Genomic DNA, 26116 nt, shown 5'->3' on the forward strand with positions numbered 1-26116 from the left:
ATGAAGACAGAAACACTCAAGACAGTTGAAAAGAACTTAGTTATGCACTTGATGAGCCATAAAGGAGTTAGAAAGTAGAATTAGGCTGGACAGGTATTTTTAGCCACCTCAAACATGATGGGCCAAATGTCCTGGGAGACAAATTTCTGTGATGCTAAGATACTATGTAATTTTTTATAACATAAATCTCTCTAAATCTCAATAGGTTTTCAACAGCATGCATCTGTGTTGCCACCCAATTAAAATTACTCACTTAATCATGTTTGTCAAATCAAATCTGTGAATTGTGAGGCATTTTTCTTTATTTTTTCTTTAAATATTTTTACCAGTATAAAAATAAGAGTCCAGAGAAATAAGCCTGTTGGTAAAAATGAGCTTGAAATATTATTGAAAGTAGACAGTGGAGAATAATGATGTACAGCATGATCAGGACCATCTGCCTTTGGAAGATTGAAGAGTTCAATGGTTTAATCCAGATTACTGAAAGCCAACCATTTTCGCAAAAGCACTTTACTAGCTCCCTGCCTTTCAAGTAAAAGCCTGCAGGCTGACTGGTCCCCTGTTCGTTATACATAGCTTCTATCTTAGCTTTGTATCTGATTAATTGTTTTATTAAAGAAACATGTCTTTTCTGTTGAAATCGATGGTGAGTGGGCAGGTGAAGAATTTAGGACTTGGGGGTAGAGATGAAGAAAAGAAAGACGAAGGAGGCACTTCGGACCCTGCAGCTGCAGCAGGCATGACTAGAGAAGAATATGAAGAATACCAAAAGCAGATGGTGGAAGAAAAGTAAGTTTAACAAAAATGTGGTTGGACTGAAAGGTCTGTTTCCATGTTGTATGAGTCTCGACTCTATAACTAAATTCATTATAATTTTGTTCATGTCAAAGAAGTAAATTGCTGTAAATCAACACAAAGTAATGGCAGCATTATATATAACTTACTGAGCTGTTTTACACCCACATTTTAACAATTCCATTTGACAGATTGCTGAAGAAAACAATCCTAGATGCTACCTTATTTACTGAGCATTAATGATATCAGAATGTGGATGATAATCATGCTAATAATCTCTATCATAGATTTGTGCTGCTAATTAGTTTTCAAACTGTTTCCAACAAAAACAACTAAAAGGCTGAAAACATTCTCAAGTATATATCAGCCAAAGGTTTTGTTTTGATACTCAAATTTCTCTTGCCACCAAAAATTCATATTTGATGCATTTGCGTAAAAAAAGTTAATAAGCACATTTTAAAAAGTGTTGTTCTTTTTATCATATATTTATAAATGTTTGTCAAATATATTCAATAAGAACAATTAGTTGACACACTTGTTTGTTCATGTAATAGCTTTGAAGTTTGCTGAAATATCTTTTGTGCCTTTTTTCAGTCATTAAAAACAAATTGCAGGTGTATTAGGTAAGAACAGACTAAGAAGAACAATGAGGAATGCAAAAACGGGATTAAAGTATATTTGTGTAAAAGAACAAAGTATGGTAAATAAGATTGGTGAGCTACATGCATAAATAGCTCTGTAGAAAAATGATGTTACGGCAATAAAGAAAAAGTGAGGACTGGCTGGTTACAATTCAAAAATATAAAGTGTTCAGAAAAGAAAGAAAATAAAATGAGAGATGGACTGGAAGGACTATCAGGGACAACATTAAAGTGTTATTCAGTTAAAGCTGAGAAGCTGTTCAAGTATTTTGGGTACTTGATAGGCTTCAAAATGATTTATTTTTATTCATTGATGGGAAGTTGGTGCTGCTGACTGGATCACCATTTAATGCTTGTCACTAGTTGTCCTTGAGAAGTTGGTAATGAGCTGTTCTTTTGGACTGCTGCAGTCCAGTTGGTGTAGGTACTTCCACAATGTAGTTACAGAAGGAGTTCCAGGAATTTAACCCAGCAACACTGAAAGAACAGCAATATATTTCCAAGTCAAGATAGTGAGTGGCTTGAAGGGGAACTTGCTAAAGATGATGTTGCTTTATATCTGGTTGCCCTTGACCTTCTAGATAGTAGTGTTTGTGGCCATGGAAGATGCTGTCTAAGGGGCCTTGGTTAATTTCTGCTGTGTATCTTATAGATGAAACATACTGTTGCAACTGAGCAGGGAGTGAATGTTTGTGGATATGCTGCCAACAAATGGACTGCCTTATCCTCTGGATGGTATCAAGCTTCTTGAGTGTTGTTGGACTTATCCAGGCAAGTGGGGTGCATTCCATTACACTCCTGACTTATGCCTTGGTGATGGTCCAATGTGGTAGACAAGCTTTGGGGAGTCAGGAGGTGAGTTACTCACTGTAGGATTCTTTGCCTTTGGCTTGCAGTTGTAGCCAAAGCATTTAAATGGCTAGTCCAGTTCAGTTTCTGGTCAATTGTAACTCCCAGGATGTTGATAGTGCAGGATTCAGTGATAGTGGTGCCCTTGAATGTTAAAGGATGATTACATTTTCTCTTGTTGGAGATGTTCTTTGCCTGGCACGTGGATGGGTGCAAATGTTACTTGCCACTTGTCAATATGAGCCTGAATATTGTCCAATCTTTGCTGCAATTAGACATGGACTGCCTCAGTAACTGAGGAGTTGCAAACAGTACTGAACATTGTGAAACAACTGAGACTGATTGGACCTACGACACTGACTCGAGGCATTCCTGAAAAATACTGAGAGAGATGAGAAATTCACAGGGAAATCAAAGTGGGGATTCATAAAAGTGAGGAGTGGTAATCCTGGATGAGGGGGATGGGGAGGGGGAAAAGGTTGAAATGTGATTTTATTATCCAAATCACAATTAAGATAATCTAATCTTAAAGAATAGAAAGGGGAAGATCTGTAATTTTTTTTTATAAGAATCTCCTTAATTTAGAAATGAAGGATTGCTGGATCTGGTCCTGGAAAATGAGTTGGACTAAGTGCCGTTGGAGAGCATCTGGGTAAGAGTGATCATTATACCATAATGTTTAGATTATTAAGGGAGCAGAGTTAGGAATAATCCTATATAGAACTTCAAAACTTCTAAAGTTAGAGGGCTATATAAGAAGTAGGGATCTAGTTGGGACAACATGGAACCAGGAACTGACAGGAAAAACAGAAACAGCGGAGTCAGAAGCTATCTAGCTGGAAGTAAGAAAGAATAAAGGAATGATAACTGAATTGATCAGATAGGCCAATGGGCTGAGGAGTGGCAGGTGAAGTTTAATTTAGATAAGTGTAAGCTGTTCCATTTTGGTAAGTCAAACCAAGGCTGGACTTATGCATTTAATGGTTGAGTCCTGGAGTGTTACCAAACAAAGACATACAAGGTGCAGTGCTTAATTCCTTGAAAGTGGAGTTGATGAGGAAAGCATTTGGTATGCTTGCCTTCATTGGTCAGAACATTGAATAGAGCAGTTGCGATGTCATACAGGACATTGGTGAGGTGATTTTAAAATACTGCCTCAAGAGTGTGGTGCTGGAAAATCACAGGAGGTCAGGCAGCAGCTGAAGAGCAGGTGAATCGACGTTTCGGGCATAAGCACTTCATCAAGAAAGGATCTGAAACGTCGATTCTCCTGTTCCTTGGAAGCTGCTTGACCTGCTGTGCTTTTCCACCACCACACTCTCGACTCTGATCTCCAGCACTTGCAGTCTTCCTTTTCTAATACTACGTTCAATTCTGGTTGCCTTCTATAGGAAGGATGTTGTTAAACATAAGAGGATGCAGAAAAGATTTACAAGGATGTTGCCGGAGTTGGAGGGTTTGAGCATTTGGCAGAGACTGAATAGTCTGGAGCTTTTTCACTCCCTGGAACATCAAAGGCTGAGGGGCAACCTTATAGAGGTTTATAAAATCATGAGGGGGGTGGATAGGGTGAATAGTCAAGGTCTTTTTCCCAGCATGGACGAGTCCAAAACTAGAGGGCATAGGTTTAAAGTGAGAGGAGATAGATTTAAAAAGGACCTGAGGGGAGGCCTCTCCGTATAGAGGATGGTGAGTGTGTTGAACAAACTGCCAGAGGAAGTGGTGGTGGCTGATCTATTTACATTTAAAGGGCATCAGGATGGATATCAGAATAGGAATGGTTTAGAGGGATATGGGCCAAAATCTGACAAATGGGACGAGGTCAGATTGGGATAATGAGTTGTTCCGAAGGGTTTTTTTATGTGCTATATGACTCCGTGGATTATCCAACTCCCTGTGTGTCTTTCAGTGTTTTTACTTTAGGGCTATACATTGGGCAGGAAACCGTGTTGAAATTCTCCAGTTCTCTCTGAATGGCAGAGAGCAAAGGGGACTTTGGTTTAGACAATAGATGCACCTCCAACCATGAAATACTACCTTGGTACTGCTTTGGAATGCAAGCCTTGATTTTATGCTTAATAACTTGAGCCCACAATCTTCTGACTCCAAGGGCAGAGTGCTTCCCACTGACCCAGACAGCTGATAATTTGATTTTATATCCACGTGAGACTAGGCCAACAAAGTCTTTATCATTCCACTATAATGTGATGACACATAAAAGCAGATAACATCTTATACATAAAATTATGAACATTAAAGAAGATTTATCTAAAAATATCTAAAGCCCAGCTGCTTGATGTAAAATGTGATTCCAGCATTGTCTGGATATGCTAAGTAAATTTGTCCATGCTCAGTCTTTCTGCCTTGATCTGCTGTTCCATCTGTTAATCTTGTTTCATAAAATTAGTGCACATTTTTTTTAAAAAAATCTTTATTCTACAAAGAATAACCTTCTTATTTCCAGTCTTGAGGCAGTGGGCAAATCCACTCCAGAATCCCCACTCTGCCCAGGAAAAGCCACTCACAGTGACAACCAATCAGGTAGAAGATTCCCTGCCCAATAACTGGAATGGAAGGAAAGAATGAGGAGTCATTCTTCTAATCACAGGGTAGGTAGTTCTCCCCTGTGCTTGCTGATGGACTTATTAACACTGAACATGGGAGAGAATCGGTCTGTGATTGGAGGAGTGAGATGAATGGCACAGTCACCAATGGGAAGTAGTGGGGCTGGAAAGGGAAGTAAGGTTGTTGGTCAGGGAAGTGCAAATGTTAAGGAGGGATGCCCAAAACTAAAGTTGGGGACCAAGGCTGTAGAATGACCCCCAGGGGCCTGGGAGCAATTCAGGGGATGGAAAATAAGGCAGAAGTCCTGTGGGCTTGGTGGGAGAATTGAAGCTGCACAGTCAGGGAATGAAAGCTGGAAAGAGGAATGATGTGCAAAAAGTGTAGAGAGGATCTTGAAATGTTAGAGTGGTCAGCAAACAGGGAACAGTTTGAAAGGGGCGAGAGAAGCTGCAAAGAGGGAGAAAAATGTTAAAACTTTTCCAGAAAGGAATACTCACCTAACTGGGAACATTAAAACTGAAGTAATCAGTTCCTCAAATTTGTGCAATTAATGAGGAGTCTTTAAATAAAGTAGCGAAAGTTTGAAAGCTGCTTTGTGGGGGACCAAATGTAATGAGTGCTATTGTAATGAATAATTATATAATTTAATATTGACCTATTTAATTTCACAAATACTTGCATTTATGTGTTTTCCCATATCAAAGTTTCTTGCATACTATGCATTACTTAAGGGGTATTGGTGGTTTTAGATACAAGCATGCTACAGTATAACTGACTTCACTTATCAACAGAAAGCATGTTAGAGGTGATGGCTCACAAAAACAGAAGTTGCTGGAAAAACACAACATCTGTGAAAAGAAAGCAGAGTTAAAACTTCAGGACCAGTGACCCTTCTTCTACTCTGTCTTTGGTCTGATTCCCAGCATCTGCAGCTTTTTTTGTTTAGAATGATGGCCTTTTGCATATAGCAGTGTGTCATTGTATTAAATTAAAAAATATTTTTTGCTAAATTATGCTTATTGTCTTGAGTCAACTTAAGTACAGTGGTGTCTAGAAAATTAATGTGTTCTTTGGTGTGCTGTGGATTTAAGTTTAGTGGAATTGTGATGATAATTGGGAATATTGATGAATTCTTCAGACTTTGCTTCTGTGTGTGACTAAATTCCCCATAGTTCAACACAAATATGGAAGGTATTGTCACAAAATGACTGCATCACTTAATTAAGGATTTAATTAAACTGAAAGAGGTGCCTGTAAGAATAGAAAGGTGGTCCTCCTAAATCAAAACTTAGTTCAGGAGAAATGTCATGAGGATCCCTCAAAAATACATATTTGGAGTCCTGATTTCTCATGGTCTTTCTCATAGCCTAAGATGGATTGAAAAAAACTCTGTTCAATTCCCACAGCGAATATCATGACCAGTAAATCGGTAATTTAGTTATTCACATTCACTCACAAACATAAAACAGACCAAAGATAATTAAACAATAAATATAACTAAAGAGATTATCAATAATGCAACTCTTGGGCAGGCCAGCATAATGAAGGAGGAAGTGTTAGGTGTCTTAAAATACATTAAGTTAAACAAGCCCCCAAGGGTAGACGTGATCTATCCCAGGATATTGTGGGAGAGGCAAGGGAAGAAATAGCTGAGGCCTTAACTGATACCTTTGGCCTCAGGTGAGGGTCCAGAGGACTGGGAAATGGCCAATGTTGTTCCTTTGTTTAAGAAAAGAAACAGAGATAATCCAGATAGTCACAGGCCTGTGAGTCTGATATCAGTAGTGGGAAAGCTGTTGTAAAAGATCCTGAATGACAGAATTTATTCACATTTGGAAGTGAATAAACTTGTTAGTGGGTTTGATTTAAATTTGATTTGATTTGATTTATTGTTGACACATGTACCTTAGTATAGTGAAAAGTATTGTTTTGCAAGCAGTATAAGCAAATCATAGCAAACGAGGACATACAGATCATAGGGTGTTTGGACAGAGCTAGGCATACAAGGTCACAGCTGCATCGGAGGTGCGCAAGGCAAGATCAACATTAGATTTAAAATTGGACAGGTCCATTCAGCACTCTAATAAGAACGGGGAAGAAGCTGTTCTTGAACCATGTTAGTATGTGTGTTCAAGCGTTTGTTTCTTCTACCTGATGGAAGAGGTTGGAAGAGAGTATTATCGGGGTGGGAAGGGTCTTTGATGATGTTGACAGCCTCTTTGCAGTAACAAGAGGTATAGATGTAGTCTATGGATGAGAGATTAGCTTTTGTGATGGTCTGGGCTGTACACACAATTCTTTGTAATTTCTTACAGTCCTGGTTGCCATACCAAGTGGTTTTGCATCCAGATAGAATGCTTTCTATTGTGCATCTGTACAAGTTGGTCAGGGTCCTTATGGACATGTTGAATTGCTGAGTCGCCTCAGGAAGAAGAGGCATTGTTATGCCTTCTTGACTATCACATCAATGTGGGAGGTCCAAGACAGATTGTTAGTTATTGTCACTCCCAGGAACTCAACACTTTCGACCCTCTCCACCTCAGCTCCAATGATGTAGGCAGGGGCATGTCCTCCTCCTTTCTTCCTGAAGTCAGTGATCAGTTCTTTAGTCTCACCAATTTAATTGAGTTTTTTGAGGAGGTGATAGGGATGTTTAATGTGTGAATGGCAGTGGATGTTGTCTGTATGAACTAGTGTAAAGCATTTGATAAGGTACCTCATGACAGGCTGCTACAAACAGCGGAGTCTCATGGGATCTAAGACGAGTTGACGAGATGGATATGCAACTGGCTTGATCATAGGAGACAGAGTAGTGGTGGAAGGTGCTTTTCCGAATGGTGATCTGTAACTAGTGGTATTCCGCAGGGATCAGGACCTGGGACCTTTGTAATATAGGTAAAAATGATCTGGAAAAAACTGGAGGTGGTCTAATTAGTAATTTTGCAGAAGACACAAAATTAGCGGTGTTGTAGATAGTGAGGAAGATTGTTCAAGGATGTAGTGGGATACGGATAAATGGCAGATGGAGTTTAATCCAGACAAAAGTAAGATAATGCATTTTGTAAGATCAAATTCAGGTGTGAATTATACAATAAACGACAAAACCCTTAGGAGCATTGACATACAGAGGAATCTGGGCATACAGGTCCACAGATCCCTATAAGTGGAAACTCAGGTGGATAAAGTGATCAAGAAGGCATACAGCACACTTGCCTTCATTGGCTGGTGCATCAAATATATAAGTTGGCAAGTTATGTTACAGCTATACAAAATTTAGTTCGACAACATTTGGATTATTGCATGCAGTTCTGGTCACCAGACAACCAGAAGGACATGGATATTTTGCAGATAGTGTAGAGAAGATGTATCAGACTTTTGCCTGGTCTTGAGGTGGGGGGGGGGGGCGTGGGGTGGGGGGGGGTGGGGTGGGGGGGGTGGTGGGGGGGGGGGAGGTGGGGACCTGATAGAGGTCGACAAAATTATGACAGGCAGAAATATGATGGATATCCAGAGGCTTTTTGTGGAGGGTGGAAACGTCAACTACAAGAGGGCACAAGTTCAAGGTGAGAGGAGAAAAGTTTAGGGGAAAGGTAGAGGGAAAAGTTTTCACACAGAGGTTGGTGGGTGCCTGGAATGCACTGTCAGTGGAGGTGGTGGAAGCAGGCAAGTAATCAATGTTTAACACATGTCTTGATAGACATATTAATGGGAGGTGAACAGAGTTAAAGAAACTGCACCTGAGCAATAAGTAGTGGATTTAAACAAGGACTAGGAATCAGCGCAGTCTTGGTGGGCCACAGGGCTTGTTCCTGTGCTGTATTAAATTGTATTTCTTTTTGAAAAATGTATCATATTATTTTCTAATACTCTAATCTTCTGTTTGCTGAATGAATTTGATTATAAGGTCTCATAATAAACTTTAACTCATATCAGCTTCACTTTGTTGTGAAAATTTTAATTTCCCTACAGTGTGATTCCAGAAATAAGCTTGTAATCCTGATACTATATAAGTAGTGGGGAAAAAAGCATATTTCTGATGAGAAACCTACTTTCAAAGTCCACTCCAAAAAAAGGGTCAATGTAATCGTGGCAAAAGAAACAGGGAGAAGATCTTTTTATGATTTGATGTGACATTTCACAAACAGTCACTTATAGCTTTTCAGTGTTGCAGGTTCCATGTTGTGGTCTTCCCTATTCGATTTGATTTTGATTTGATCTGATTTATTGTAGCCACATGTAGCTTAGTACGGCAAAAAGCTGTTTTGCGAGCAGTATTGGCAGATCATAGCAAACAAGAACATACAGATCATAGAGTGCTCAGACAGAGCGAGGCATACAGGTTACAGCTGCACAGGAGGTTCATAAAGCAAGATCAGCATTAGCAAGATCAACGTTATTTGAAGTTAGAGACGCCCATTCAGCAGTCTCATAACAGCAGGGGAGAAGCTGTTCTTGATTCTGTTGGTGTGTATGTTGAATGATCTGTATCTTCTAAGTGATAGAAGAGGTTGGAAAAGAGCATTATCGGGGTAGGAGTGGTCTTTGATGATGTTGACAGCTTTACCGTGGCAACAAGAAGTGTAAATGGAGTCTATGGATGGGAGATTGGCTTCCGTGATGGTCTGGCTGCGCACACAGCTTTCCGTAGTTTCTTATGGTCCTGGGCCGAACAGTTACCATTCCATGCCATTAAGCACTAGATAGAATGCATTCTGTGGTGCATCTGTAGAAGTTGGAGAAAGTCCTTATGGACATGCTGAATTTTCTAAGGCGCTTGAGGAAGAAGAGGCGTTGTGCCTTCTTGACTGTTGCATCTATGTGTGGGAGATCCAGGACAGATCATGGTTGCCATCACTCCTCGGAACTTGATGCTCTTGACCCTCTCCAGCTCAGCCCCATTGACATTGATAGGGGTGTGTTATCCTCCTTTCTTCTTGAAGTCAGTGATCAGTTTTGTAGTTTTGCTGACATTGAGAGAGAGATTCTTATCATTGCACCACAACACCAAGAACTCTATCTCCTTCCTTTATTCTGACTCTTCATTGTTTGACATCCAGCTCAACGCGGTGGTGTTATCTGCAAACTTGTAGATGACATTTGCACAGAATTTACCTGCACAGTTGTGGATGTACAGGGAGTATGGTAGGGGGCTGAGAACACATCATTGTGGGGCACCAGTGTTGAGGACTATGGAAATATCAAATACAGGCTGATTGACTGCATTGTAGAATACCTCCACTCAATCCAAAAAACATAATCAATACTTCCTGTCACTTTGGCATGTCAATTCTTCACCTTGTTCCCACTTTGGTTTTTCAGGCCTCAGCCAGCTAGTTTTCCAATGAAGAATCAGAGAACAGTACCTCATCTTATGACTTGCCAATCCATTGCGTTTTGAAGGATGAGTTCAACAGTTTTAGATCATAGCCTCTGCCTTCATTTTCATTCATGAGTTTTTTTTTCAAAATTCTGGTTTCTTTATTTACATTCATGTGTTATGGACTAGGTCAGACCACTCAAAACATTCTTAAGCAGGCAGCCCCAGACAATAAATTTGCAATTTATTTCGGTAAGTGTATAGTGAAAATTACCCAGAGTAAGTTAGCTAGGTTGACTACTAGATTTTAAAACAGACAAAAATTTATTCACAAAATTACACAATGAAACACAAAGAACAGAATAAAGAACCTCTACAGAACTTAGCCTATCTAACTAGACTTAATTATATTCGCAACAATCCCAGTAAGCAAACTCCCTTTAAAAGACAGTATAAATGGAACACATGCTTACAGGTTGAAGTTGAAGGGCAGAAAGAGAGTTTCCACACAGCTCCCTGTTGAACTTGAACTAAAACTGTTCAGCTCAGCTAAAGAGCTGACCACTTCCCTTTCATTATATAGGTCACTTCTAAAACATGCCCACTTTGGCCTGAAGTCTCATCTGTTTACATATAAACAAAGGGCATCTCAAAATTCCTTCCATCTGTTCCACTAGTGAATTTATCTGCTATCACTGTTCCTCTTTCCCCCTTCTTCCTCTCACTTGTATTGCTGATCTATCCATGATTCCACTAACCTGGCCAAGGTGGCACTCCTCCAAAGAACCAACATCCTTACTGTATCCATGCTGGAAAACCAATAAGTGAGCAGCACCACACGGTGATTCCTGCAACACTTGCCTCTTCTTGCACTACCTGATGCTGTTTTTTATTCCCCTTCTGCCTCCATCCTTCCAGCAACCTGAAACCCAGACCTTATGTTTTTCTACTTGCTGCACACATGACTGTCCCACAACATGCAACACAATACAGAGGTCATTCAATAAGACTACACCATGCCTTAACTCTATGTCACCTGTGTTAACTTTAAATTACTTGGTCCTAACTTAATTAGCCTTACAGTTATTGATGAGTTACTATCTAGTTTAGATTCCTGCTAAATAATGGGTAACAATTAAACCAAACACTTTCATCTGATTGACAGATAGCTGCCATTTCCAAGCAGTTCTCTGTTTAACAATGTGACCTAACTTACTGGAAGATTGTTAATTCTATGTCAGAGCCTGACTCTTAATATAAATTTAAAGATGAACAAGACTTATCAGAATTTATCACTTGAGCCTACTTCTCTATTCCCTCTGTCTATGTCTCACTCAGCTCTGGTCTCCTAACCATTTCCCCTTACTGTGCCTGTCATTTAGAAAAGTGTTCAGAGTTATAATGCAGAATACTAACAATTTAATGGCTGTTATTACAGCAAAATCTGGGCTAAATAATTATTAGTAGTTTATGGATAGGTTCTGAAAAACATTTTAAGAAATCAAGGATTGACAAACACTAGGCTTAGTAGAGAAAAAAACTTTAAGCGGCTTACAAAAAGGATTAGCGATGCATCAAGGGTAACAGAGATCAGATTTTTTTTTATAGATTACCTACAGTGTGGAAACAGGCCCTTCGGCCCAACAAGTCCACACTGACCCTCCGAAGAGTAACCCACCCCCCTCTCTGTGACTAATGCACCTAGCAACTATGGACAATTTAGCATAGCCAATTCACCTGACCTGCACATCTTTGGAATGTGGGAGGAAACCGGAGCACCTGGAGGAAACCCACACAGACACAGGGAGAATGTGCAAACTCCACACAGACAGTTGCCTGAAGTGGGAATTGAACCTGGGTCCCTGGCGCTGTGAGGCAGCAGTGCTAACGACTGAGCCACCGTGCTGCCCCAAATTCTAAACTATGTTTGCAGCAAAGACTCTGTGAGTACGGTAAATAAAATATTAAAATGCCAGTCTATCTGACCAAGTCTGCTGAAGAACATAGATGTGAATTATTAAAGAGCAAAATGATTCTTATATTCTACACTCTGCATTCAGATATTTGGGGAAATAATATCCATAAGAGGTTCTTCAAATTTTATGCCCGAGTTCATGAAAATTCTGAAGAAATAATGAGGGGAATACTTATGGTGTTTCTCCAGAACCTTTGTGTATTTTTGTCACACACACACACTCATAGAACCAGACGGTATAGAAGAGGCCTTTGAGCCCATCAAGGCCACTTCTGGAATACTGTGTCCAGTTCTAGTCACCCAGTTATTTGAAAGATGTTACTAAGCAGGAGAAGGTTCAGAAGAGATTTACCAGGATGTTGCCAGATACAGAAGGTTTGAGTTATAAAAAAAGGCTGAATAGGCTGGCACGTTTTTCAAGATTAGAGTGGTGCTGGAAAAGCACAGCAAGTTAGGCAGCATCCAAGGAGCAAGAAAATTGACGTTTTGAACAAAAGCCCTTCCTGATGCCCCCTTGTTAGTGACTCTTCTCAATTATATTGAGAAATTAGGGTTAATGCAAACAGATTAATTTCAATCCAGGAATAATGTAAAGCTCGGCTACAACTTGGGAGTACTTGCAGAATTCGAGGGCTGCAATGTATCTAGGCTAGCTATGTGTAAGAACTCCTGATAATGAATTAGCAGCTAGTTTTTCACTATGCCTGATATTCTTTCACTAAAGTTCACAAGACAAACTCTTTTTGTGACTCATTGTTGCACTTACATCATTGTAAATGAAAAGCGGAAAAGCGGCAATATTTCCACACCAATAGAAAACAGAAAAATATTCGGCATAGTGTGTAATAGACTACCAGTTCATTCTAAGCCTATTTTGTCATTATAATTTACTGATTTCACTAGCCTCTACCTGTCATAGACAATTGAATTTTGAGGTCAGTGCCATTCAGTATCCTTGCAGTCAAGCACAGACATTAAATGAGCTTTACCAGTAGAAGTTCATTTCAGCCAACACAGAACACACTCCTAGTGCTTTTGTGAATCAGACAAGTAATTGTGTATCTCCTCAACTAATCAGATGGAAGTATTGGTTCACCAGTCACCCACAGCGGTGCCAGTCTGCACCATCTATAAGATGCACTGCAGCAATCCCCAAATTTCCTTTGACAGTTCCTTTCAAATACATGACCTCTATCAATTAGAACAACAAGGGTAGTGGAGACATGTGAGCCCTCCAACTACAAATTCCCCTCAAAGTCACACAGTATCCTGAATTTGAAGTATATCATCATTCCTTTACTGCCAATGGGACAAAAACCTTCTTAATAGCACTGTCACAGCAACCAGTTAAGAAGGGAGAATCACTACCACCATTCTCGAGCAATCTGCAATGGGAAACAAATACTGATCTTGAGGTGCTTACATTGGCAAACTTTGTAACTTAACTGAACAGTTCACTGACCAACAGAAAAAAATAAGAATTGTTGGAGAAACTCAGCAAGTCTGGCAGCACCTGGGGAGAGAGAAACAGAATTAACATTTTGAGTCTGATATGACTCTTATTCAGAACATTGGGTTGAAAACAGAGTTAGCAAGTTGATTCTGATTGGTTGAGACTTCACCATGGAGAATGCATCAGAGAAGTGTTGACCCCCAAGTTTCCGTTTAAATTTATAAAATGCAATTCCTGGACATGTTCCTTTTTTCTTTTAGGGGAATATATGTAGCTTCTAGCACATCTAAGTGAATCATGTTGCAAGAACAGTTGACAACCTTAATAGCTAGTGTAATTCTTAGCTCAATCATGATTGATCAGCAAGTGCTATTGCAATCTTGGAATCATAGTCAGCATTAGGCATTACATTCTGAGTGCATAGGTTGATTGAGTTTGGTCGGTCTTAAGTCTATTATAAAGAAATTAAGGGGTGTGCTGTTGATACTATCCACCAGTTTTTCGGACAATAAACTGGCATTAGTATTTATATCAGTAACTTGTGCGGTAGACAGAACTCCTTTTTGGCTTGAGAGCGAGATCCACTTTATGGAAAATATCATTGTTACTATATAGAAGCAAAGTGAAATGGTTAACTTCACTGAACACTCACATTATTGAGATACCTCACACTTCCAAAATAATTTGAGATAGACTGGATAATTTTTCAGTTCTAAAGGTGGCAACTTTAGGCGCACTCATGTGTTTTGAATACACAGTGAGCAATCATCTTTTTGGTAACATTATCACGCAGGTCAGCTTTGAAAAATCCTAATTCAACCAAACACCTTAAACATGATTTATAAAAGTGAAATTGCGTTTGAAGATTTTAATACCATTCTTTGAGGAGATATTGAGCAGGGTGGATGAAGGGAGCCCAATAGTTGTAGTTTGCTTGGATTTCCAAAAGGTGTAATATAAAATGTTACTACACAAAATAAAATATCAGGATATTGAGAATAATATACTAATGTGGGCAGAGGATAAATTGACTGATGAGTGCAAGTCAAAAAGCCTCACTCAAACATCTTTTGCAATAATTCTCAAGCTCTATACAACCAAATTATGATTTGATCTACTATCTGTAAAGTTTAGGTCATCCAAAACTACGTTGCATGCATTCAAATTCACACCAGGTCTATCTGCCTATCATAGGAAACAGTGAGTTAAGACAAACAGGTCATTTTCAGATTGATAAAGTGAGTGACAAAGTTGAATATCACATGAATCCAAGCTGGAGCCTCAACTCCTTATATTCACACCAGGGATGGAAATCTGAGAAATGGCTCACAAATGTCAGACAATGGCAATCTCCAACAAAAGAAATTCTAAACATCAGCCTTTATTGGCATTGCCATCACTGAATGCCCCCAGTATCAACATCTTAGGATTACTATTGACCAGAAATTGAATGGGGCTAGCAATATAAATGCAGTGGCTGCAACAACAGGTCATAGGGTGGGAATTCTGTGAGTAAACCATCTTGTGCCTCCCCACCTACAAGGTAGAAGTCAGGAGCGTGAGTGAATATTCTGAATATGCTGAAATTCAACAACATCCAAGAAGCTCAAAAGTATCAAGGACAAAGCAGTCTGTTTGATTGACCCTCTATAACATTCTCTATCTTTGCCATGGACATAAAATGCAGCAGTGTGTTCCATCAACAAGATAAACTGCAATAACACACCAATGCTCCTTCAACAGCTTCTTCCAAACCAGGAACCATTACCATTTAGAAGCACAAAGACAGTAGATGCATAGGAATGTCACAGCCTGCAAGTTCCCCTCCAAGCCACACATCATCCTGACTTGAAACTATACCATAGTTCCTTCAATGTTGTTGGGTCAAAATCATGGAATTCCCTTCCTAACAGCACTACTGGTGTCCCTTTACCCCAAGAACTGCAGGTCATTTGAGAAAGCAGCTCACCACTATCTTCTCCAGAGCAATGAAGGAATGGGCAATAAATTCTGGCTTAGCCTGTGATGCCCAATCCAATGAATAAATCTAAAGAGGACAGTCTAAATTGTAACCAGATTTGCTAATTGACACAAAAGTAGTTAAGACAGCAAATTTTGACAAGGACACAAAGCACCTACAAAAATTGTTGATAGATTAAGTGAGTGGGCAAAGGTTTTCAGATGGAGAGTGCAGTGTGGCAAAATATGTGGGTATATACTTGGGTGGGAAGAAAGGAGAATTATTTAAATGGAAACAATAAACATAACACTGTCATATAGAGGGAATTGGGTGCCTTCAGAAATAACTCACAAAATTTGGCATTAAGATACAGCAAGTAATTTGGACGGCAAATGAATTTTTGGTCTTTATTGCAAAAAAGGTAGAATATAAAAGTATGAGTCCTGTTAGAGTCACGGAGTCACACAGCATGGAAACAGACCCTTCAGCCCAACTCATCCATACCATGCAGAAAAGATTTACAAGGATGTTGTCAGGTTTGTAGAGTTTGAGTTAAAGGGAGAGGCTGGATAGGCTGGGGTATTTTTCCCTCGAGCTGAGGGGTGGCCATATAAGAATTTATAAAATCATGAGAAGCACAATAGGGTGATTAGCCAAGATCTATTTCCTGGTGTGATGGAGTCCAAAACTAAATGGCATGAGTTTAAGGTGAGAGGGGAAAGATTTACAAAGGACCTGAGGGGTAACATTTTCATTCAGAGGGTCGTGCTTGTATGGAACGAGCTGTCAAAGGAAGTGGTGGAGGCTAGCACAATTACAACATTTAAAACTCATCTGAATAGGAAGGGTTGATAAAGATATGGGCCAAATGCTAGCAAATAGGACTAGATCAGATTGGGATGCCTGCTGATGTGGATGAGTTGGACCGAAGAGTCTGTTTCCATGCTGTTTGACTGTATGATTATATTACTCGATAACTAGCCCCATTTGCCTGCATTTGGACCATATCCCTCTAAACCCTTCCTATCCATGGAACTGTCCAAATGCCTTTTAAATTTTGTAATTGTACCCACCTCTACCATTTCCTCTGTTAGCTTATTCCATGTATGCACCACCCACTGTGTGAAAAACTTGCCCCTCAGGTCCCTTTTAAATCTTTCCTCTCTCACCTATGCCTTTTAGTTTTGAACTCCTCTACCCTGGGGAAAAGACCTTGGCTATTCAGCTTATCTGCATCCCTCATCATTTATAAACCTCTATGAGTTCTACAGCTTCCTATGCTGCAAGGAAAACAGTCCCAACTTATTCAGCCCACCGATATAACTCGAATAGGGAAAGAGACCCTTTGGTCCAACCTGCCCATGCTGACCAGATATCCCAATCTAATCTAGTCCCATTTGCCAGCACTTGGCCCATATCCCTCCAAACCCTTCCTATTCATATACCCATCCAGATTTTGCAATGTTGCAATGTTTAAATGTTGCAATTGTACCAGTCTCCACCACTTCCTCTGGTAGCTCATTCCATACACTCACTATCTTCTGCGTGGAAAAGTTGCCCTTTATGTCCCTTTTATATCTTTCCCCTCTCATCCTAAAGCTATTCCCTCTAGTTCTGGATTTCCTCACCCCAGGGAAAAGACTTTGTCTATTTATCCTATCATGCCCCTCATGATTTTATAAACCTCTATAAGGTTATACCTCAGTCTCCAATGCTCCAGGGAAAACATCCCCAGCTTATTCAGCTTCTCTCTATAGCTCAAATCCTCATCCAAACATTCTTGTAAATCATTCTTGCACCCTTTTCAGTTTAATAAAATCCTTCCTATCACAGGTCGACCAGAATTGCACACAGTACAATATAGCCTTACCAATGTCTTGTACAGCCACAACATAACATCCCAACTCCTCTACTCAATATTCTACCTGATGAAGGAAAACGTGCCAAATGCCTTCTTCACTTTCATGACACCACTTTCAATGAACTATGTGCCTGCAATTCTCAATCTTTCTGTTTGACTACAGTCCCTAAGGCTCTACCATTTACTGAGTGAGTCCTGACCTGGTTTGACTTACCAAAATTTATCTTCATTGCCACTCCTTGGCCCACTGACTCAATTGATCAAGATTCTGTTGTACTCTTAGATAATCTTCTTCACTGTCCACTCTGCTACCGATTTTGGTGTTATCCTCAAAAGTGTTAATAAGGCTTCCTACACTCTCATCCAAATCATTTATATAAATGATGAACAACATGGACCCAGCACTGATCATTGCATCACCGCCGGTCAAAGGCCTCCAGTCTGAAGAACAACCCTCCATCATTACCCTCTGTCTCCTATGGTCAAGACAATTGTATAACCAATTGGCTAGCTCTCCATTGATCTCATGTGGTCTAATGTTACTAACTAGTCTACCATGCAGAACCTTGTCGAAAGCCTTACTGAAGTTCATGTAGTCAATGCCTACTGCTCTGCCTTCACCTATTTTCTTGGTTACCCCTTCAAAAAACTCAATCAAATTTGTGAGATATGATTTCCCATGCACAAAGCCATACTGACTATCCCTAATCAGCCCTTCCTGAAGAAGGGTTCATGCCCGAAACGTTGATTCTCCTGCTCCTTGGATGCTGCCTGACCTGCTGCGCTTTTCCAGCAACTGATCTCCAACATCTGCAAACCTCACTTTCTCCTATCCCTAATCAGTCCTTGCCTTTCCAAATTTATGTAGATCCTGTCTTTCAGAATCCCTTCCAACAACTAATCCACCATTAATGTTAGGCTCAACAGTCTGTAGTTCTCTGCCTTTTTCTTGAAGCCTTTCTTAAATAATAGCACAATATTAGCCACCCTCAGTCTTCCAGCAGCTTACCTGTGGCTCTCTATGATACAAAACTCTCTGCTAGGGCCCCTGTAATTTCTTCCCACAACATCCTGGGATACATTTGATCAAGAATTGATGATTTATCTACCTTTATATGTTTTAAGACCTCCAGCACCTCCTCTTCTGAAATGTGGACTATTCTGAAGTCATCACTATTTGTTTCCCTGATTTCCCTAGCTGCCATGTCTTTCTCCACAGTAAATATTGATGTGAAATATTCGCTTAGAATCTCACCTATCTCCTGTGGCTCCACCTATAGATGGCCTCATTGCTCTAATGGGGCCCTATTCTCTCCCTAGTTATTCTTTTGCTCTTAATATACTGTAGAATCTCTTTACAGCCTCCTTTGCTGTATCTGCCAAAACTATCTCATGTTCCCTTTTTTCCCCTCCTGATTTCCCTCCTCATTTTCCTCTTAAGTGTACTCCTACACTCCCTGCACCCTTCAAGGGATTCTTTCGATCTCAGATGCCTATACCTGCCTTATACCTCCTTCTTTGCCTTGACCAGGGCTTCAATATTTCTTGTCATCCAATATTCCCTACTTTTGCCAGCCTTGCCCTTCACACAGGAACATGCTGGCCCTGAACCCTCATTATCTTGCTTTTGAAAACCTCCCACTTGCCAGATGTCTCTTTATCTGTGAACAACCTTCCCCAATCAACTTTTGAATGTTCCCGTGTAATACTATAAAAATTGGCCTTGCCCCAGTTTAGAACTTTAACTTGTGAACCAGACCCATCCTTTTCAATAACTATTTAAAACTAATTGAATTATGTCCACTGGTCCCAAGTGCACCCTCACTAAACCTTAGTTACTTGTCACTGTTCTAAGTGCATAGGACTTTGTTGAATTCACATTTCAAGATCTTTGTATAGTTTTGCTTCCCTTGTTTAATGAAGGATACACCTACTTTGTGTATCTCTGCACAGGGGTAGGCAGACTGTCTGATTTCCTCCAACCTTTTCTAATATTGTTTTGGATCACCAGCATCCACGGTGTCTTGCTCTTATATAAACATACATAGTTAAATTCAGCAGCTCTTATATAGTGAGATGAAGTGGTTAGGTAAGGAGGAAATGTTGAGTAGGGAGGAAAGCTTGAGCAGGCATGGCCGAACTAGATTGGATCTACACCTAAATGAGGAGATCCTTGCCTTAGAAATGATGCAAAAAAAGTTCATGAGGTTGATTCTTGGGATGAATGGCTTTCCTCTGAGGAGAGACTGTATAGACTAGGCCTCAGCTCTCTAGACCTTTGAAAGCTGATACGTGATCTTATTAGAACTTTTATGATTCTGAGGGGGCTTAACAGAGGATGTTTCCCCTTGTGGGGTGTGAGAGGCCCTTGTGATGGTTGTTGTTTTCTGCAAAAATCATAAGGCTGAGTCATGGGAGGGGTATATGTTAAGCTAGATATACTTGCAAGCAGTTACAAGTTACTGTATCTTGCTTCTACAAAAATTGCATGGCGGAATCATGAGAGTATATCCCAAGAAATAACTGACTGAAAAGGGAGGTGGTTGACTGGTAGAAACAGATGTATTGACATGACCATTGCAAATTGTCATGCACATAGGGAGTTAGTATGAATAAGATAACCAAATAAGACCCAGTGTTGCATCAGCAAAAGTTATAAGACTCAGCTATCAAAGGGTGGTGGGGGGGGGGGAGGTCGCACACCGACAACAGGCCACACACAGATGTGGTAAGCCAATTAGATTAGCAACTGCATAGAGCAATACAACTATCAGATATGAAGTAAAAGGGGGAGTACCGAGAGACTCAATTGAACTATATAAATTGTAACGTAACCTTCTGATCGGTGTGCCTCCTTTAATGGTCACCCAGCTTGCAAGACCGTATGAATAAAGACTGCTTCAGAATTTGACTCGGACTGAAATTATTGAATAGTGAGCTTCGTTTCCCACATGGGGGAATTTAGACCTCAGGGTGGAGAGGTGGCAAGTTTCAGAATATGGGCTCTCCCATTTAAAGACAATACAATATTTCTTTGCCTGAAAGTCATTAGCCTTTGGAATTCACTACACCAGAGAAACATTAATGCCAGGTTATTGAATATATGCAAAGCTAAGTTACACAATTTTATTTCTATGCTGAAGTCAATGGTTATGAAGTTGATGGTTGGCTAAAAAATTAAATTACGTCAAAGCTGAAATCAGTCATGGTCTTATTGGAGCAGGCCTGAGGGGCTAAATGGCTGATTCCTGTTTCTCATGTGACTTCTGGATTACTGGACTACAATTTGGCAGCTGTCAGAGGTCCCTGCACAACAGAAGCAAGATGCAAGTAATTTGAAAGCTGCAAACATATTTCAGGAGCAATATCTTTTTATTATGTTGCTCCTTTTCTCTTTGTGTTTGAGTCCTTCTCACGTCCTTCTCGCTTTTAAACTCATTCCAATTCCACACTCACTGAGTTGAACTATATTTTTAAGAGGCTGGCCTCTTGAATTCACAACAAGCTGAGAAGCATTTTAGTCTTCACTGTGGCATCAAAATGAATTCAAAAAAGTCCTTGAATGGAAATAAACCTGACTTAATGAAAGATCAAGTTGTTCCTTTGTCAGGCAAGAAATAGCCTTGAATTTTCAAGCTTTTAGAATTAATGACATGTGGTGTATGCTTTCTTCTGTAAAATGCAATTCAAACATACATAGTTAAATTCAGCAGCTATTCATTTTGATTAAAAAAACCTTTTGCAGAAATTTTCATGAAAAGTTATTGATGAAGTTTTTGAACTTTTGTTCTTTTTTTATACATAGCCATTTTCAGAATACCTCATTATTTCTAACTGGTAAATGAATGATTACCTTGGATGGCAGTGGGGGAAGGGTTACATTTATTATTGTCTCATTTCTTTTGCCTTTTATGGATATTCACAGAAATACGTGGTTACTATTAGTAGAACAGGACTCTTCCATAATGGCAAGGTCTAATCTTGGCTATTGTGTCAGAAATATTTCTGTATCAGTTTAGGGTTCACCTTATTTAACACAGTTTATATATCAATCAAGTCTGCAGGATGTCCACCTGAGTAAAAGCTTTGCTGTTTTTCCTTATAAATTGCTTCCTCTAATGGGAGAAAGTGAGATCATGGAGATTAGAGTCAAAAAGTGTGGCTCTTAAAAAGCAGAGCCAGTCAGGCAGCATCCAAGGAGGAGGAGAGTTGACATTTTGAGCATAAGCTCTTCCTCAGGAATGTGGGGGTCCCAAGGGTATGAGAGATAAATAGTGGGGGAGGGGGGCGGGGGGGTAGGGATAGTGTAGTTGGGCTGGGCAGATGGTAGTTGGGAATGCGATAGGTAGATAAGGTGGGGGGGTGATGGTAATATGTCGGAGTGGAGGTTGGAGCAGATAGGTGGGAAGGAAGATGGATAGTTAGGACGGTTCAAGAGGGCGGTGCTGAGTTGGAGGGTTGGATCTGAGATAAAATGGGGGAAGGGAAGATGAGGAAACTGGTGAAATCAGGTTGATCCTGTGTGGTTGGAGGGTCCCAAGGTGGAAGATGATGCTTTCTTCCTCCAGGCGTCAGGTGGCTAGAATTTGGCGGTGGAGACAGCCCAGGACTAGCATGTCCTTGGTGGAGGGGAGGGGGATTTGATGTGGTCGGCCACAGGGTGGTAGGATTGTTTAGTGCCTGTATTCAGAGATGTTCTCTGAAACATTCCGCAAGTTGGCGTCCTGTCTCCCCAATGTAGAGGAGACCACATCAAGAGCAATGGACACAGTAGATGAGGTAGGTGGAGGTGTATGAGAATCTGTGTTAATGTGGAAGGATCCTTTATGGCCTGGGATGGAGGTGAGGGGGGAGGTGTGGGTGCAGGTTTACACCTCTTGCAAGGGAAGGTGTCGTGAGTGGAGGGGGGAAACGCCCTGATGGAAAAAATAAGCGCAGAGGCAGAGCTGTGGGGAGAAAATTTTGTCACAATGTGTGTTGAATTTGTTGATCTGGGAGCAGAGGGGAATGAAGGTGAAGCCTTTAGTGAGGATTGATTGTTCATCCTCAGAGAGGGGGAGGTCTGGGGGCATGGTAAAAACATGACAAGGCTGAGAGCTAGGAGTTGGTGTGGGGCTGGAGTTGGGCGTGGGGGCAGAGACTGTCTCTGGAGTGAGTGTGCTTATGGTATCGTGGGTGATGTCACCAACGGAAGTGATGCTCGCCCTAGGGGTCAGGGGGGCAGAAGTGGGCAATCAGTGGCATCCACAGGGGTGGAAGTGATGTTCCATGTGACATTCGTGATGTCTTCGCCCTCCAATCACAATAGGACAGAACACCCTAGTCGTCACCTTCCACCCCACAAACCTCCAGATACAACATATCATCCTCTGTCATTTCTGCCACCTATAAACAGTCCCCATGACCAGAGATATATTTCCATTCCCACCCCTATCTATGTTTGCAGAGACCTGCATGACTCCCTACTTAGGTCCACGCACCCCTCCCCCCCACCCCCACCAACCAACCCTCCACTCCCAACTCCTTCCCTTGACACCTCAAGAGGTATAAAACCTGCACCCGCATATCTCTCCCCTTACCTCCATCCAAGCCCGAAAGGATCCTTCCACATCTGACAGATTCTCCTGCATCTCTACACACATCGTCTACAGTGTCTGTTGCTCTTGATGTGGTCCCCTCTACATTGGGGAGGCAGGATGCCAACTTGTGGAATGTTTCAGAGAACATTTATGGGGTACAGGCACTAAACAACCCTACCACCCTGTGGCCAACCACTTCAACCCCTCCCCTCCTCCCACTCCTCCAAAGACATGCAAAACCTGGGCCTCCTCCACTGCCAAATTCTAGCCACTTGATGCCTAGAGGGAGAATGCCTCCTCTTCTACCTTGAGACCCTCCAGACACATGGGGTCAATGTCAATTTCACCAGTTCCTCATCTCCCCTCCCCGCACCTTATCCCAGATCCAACCCTCCAACTTTACACCATCCTCATGAATTGTCCTACTTGCCCATCTTTCTTCCAAACTATCTGCTCTACCCTCCATTCTGACCTATCACCATCACCCCCCACCTTCATCTACTTATCGTATTCCCAGCTACACAACCCCTCCCTCCCCACCCCACCATTTATCTCTCAGCCCCCTTGGGCATCCCCCACATTCCTGATGAAGAGCTTATGCTCGAAACTTCGACTCTCCTGCTCCTCAGATGTTGCCTGACCAATTGTGTGTTTCCAGTACCATGCTTTTGACCTCGCTTCCTCTAATGGGTTTAATATCATATCAAGATCAAATTATACTTATGTAAAACCTTTAATGTATTAAAGCAACCCAAGATGATTCACAGTAACATTATAGAATAAAAATACGACACTGAGTCACATAAAGGAATCTTAGGTCTGAGGTCAAAATGCTAGATGGAAGAGGTGGGTTTTACAACAGGGCTACACGGAGGAGAAAGAGTTAGAGAGGCTGATAATGCATAGAGAACATTCAAGAGCTTGTGGCATAGACAATGGAATACATGATTTTCAATGATGGAGCAATTGGTCAAGGGGCCAAAATAAAGGACAGCAAACAAATTGGAGAGTTGTGCTGTTGATAGGAATGTTAGGTGAACAGATCTGGTGTGAACATGAATGTTTGCAACGTAGTTTTGGATGACCTTTATCCTACGCATAATGGATCAAATAGCTGTACAGATCAGGTGGTTGCACTAGGACCTGAGAATAACTGACAAGAATAACTGAAAGCTTTTCATATTGCACTTACCAGATCAATTTGCAAAGAATATAAACGTAGGAGGAAAACAACATATTTATACTAAATGAGAAGAAACTACTGCCTGGTTGGCAAGTAGACTCTCATTGCTAGAGGCGTGGCCATGGAGAATGAACCAGTTATGTGATGACTGACTGTTAACTGCCAGGCTTTGTTTAAATTTAAACTAGAAAAGTTGACTATGATTCATCATGGCATTTACTTGGGAAAGTTACGACTGTGGCATATCTTGTTGAGTTGGCACAGATGTTTTATGTTTTATCTGGTTGTCTGTAAAGAACAAGCTATATTAAAAATACAGCTGTTAGTACAGCTGCCTCACAGTGCCACGGATCTGGTTTCAATTCTACCCTTGGGCGACTGCCTGTGTGGAGTTGCACATTCCACCCTTGTTTGCATGGGTTTCCTCTGGTTACTCTAGTTTCCTCCCACAGTCCAAAGATGGGCAAGCTAGGTGAATTGGCTGTGGCAAATACAGGGTTATATGGATATGCTAGGTGGGATGCTCTTTGGAGGATTGGTGTGGGCTCGTTGAGCCAAATAGCCTACTTCCACACTGTAAGGATTCTATGAATCTACAAAAAATGTAGCTTCCAGTAAATGGAATTGCATGACCCTGCCTGCCCCAACTGAAGATCTTAAATCCTCTTCAGTGTAATTTGAAGCACATTTGGGATTATTTAGTAATTGTTGTTCAGTTGAGGAATCACACTTAAAGTTGGACATATGTTTTGAGTTTCATGAACACAAATTAGTTGGATATGGTCAGTACCATGCTTGAGGCTTTGACAAAGGCATTTCAACACAATTTGTGTTTTTTCAGCAAGTCAAAATTGTACATCATGGGATACCAAGGAGCGTATTTGAATAGTCAAGATTAGAGGTAACAAAGCCAGAAATTATCTCTTCAACAGCAAATGGGTGAGACAGAGGCAAAGTCAGCTGATGTTCCAGAGGTGAAAGTAGTCAAATACACTGAAGTCACGAATATGCTCATCTCAGAGTCTAATATGACACTCAAGTGCGGAAATGACTGTTTTAGTACCAGACCAGTGACAAGGAAAGGGATCGAATTGATAGCAAGTGGGATTAGTTTAGTTTGGGAAACTCAGTTGCCATGGATAAATTGGACTGAAAGGACTGTTTCTTTCTGCCATACTCTATGATTCTATGACTGTAAGTGGGGAGATTGATGAAGCAAGAATTGGCCAGGTTGCATTGGGCACCAGACCAAAAACTATGGCTTCGGTCCTTTCAATAATTAACTGGAAGAAGTTTCTGCTTGTCCTATAATTAATATTGAAGAAGCAGTCTGATAATTCAGCAATAGCAAGGAGCTGAGTTTTAGATTAGATTAGAGTTACTTAACTAGAGTTAATTGATGGTAATGCAGACTCAGGGGGTGTCATCAGCTTACATAAGAAAATGAGTGTTCTGAACGTGGTGAAGTTGCTGAGGGATAGCAGTAAGTGATAAATAAGTTCTCCAAGCACAAATCTTTTGAGAACACTATAGGTGAAAGTATGCGAACAGGAAGAAAAGCTGATGCTATGATTTTTGTTCTTTATTCATTTATGGGATATAGGCATCATACTGGGCCAGCATTTATTGTCCATCCATAGTTACCCTTGAAAAGGGGTTGATGATATATTTCCAAGTCAAGTAGGTGAGTAGCTTGGATGGAAATTGGAGGTGGTGTTCCCATGTATCTGCTATTCTTGCCCATCTAGCTGGTAGTGGTCATCGATGGAAGGTGCTGACTATGGAGCCTTTCTGCAGTGCATCTAGTAGCCAGTACACCCAGCTGCTAATGAGTGTCACGCATTTTTGTGAATGTGGGACCAATCAAGTGGGCTCCTTCACTCTGGATGGTGTCAAGTTTCTTGATTGATTTTGGAGCTGCACCCATCCAGGCAAGTG

General features: G+C 40.8%; 1 protein-coding gene across 1 annotated transcript in view; it reads left to right on the top strand.

Annotated features, from left to right (window-relative positions):
* Positions 1–499: 499 nt before the first annotated feature.
* Positions 500–26116, top strand: part of cplx4a (complexin 4a) — a 36023-nt gene continuing 10406 nt past the window's right edge. The window contains exon 1 of the mRNA XM_072580149.1: positions 500–789. Coding sequence (XP_072436250.1) covers positions 623–789 — 167 coding nt within the window. The 5' untranslated portion in view covers positions 500–622. The remainder of the gene's footprint in view (positions 790–26116) is intronic.

This window comes from Chiloscyllium punctatum, chromosome 1 (assembly GCF_047496795.1).
Source record: "Chiloscyllium punctatum isolate Juve2018m chromosome 1, sChiPun1.3, whole genome shotgun sequence".
NCBI lineage: Eukaryota > Metazoa > Chordata > Chondrichthyes > Orectolobiformes > Hemiscylliidae > Chiloscyllium > Chiloscyllium punctatum.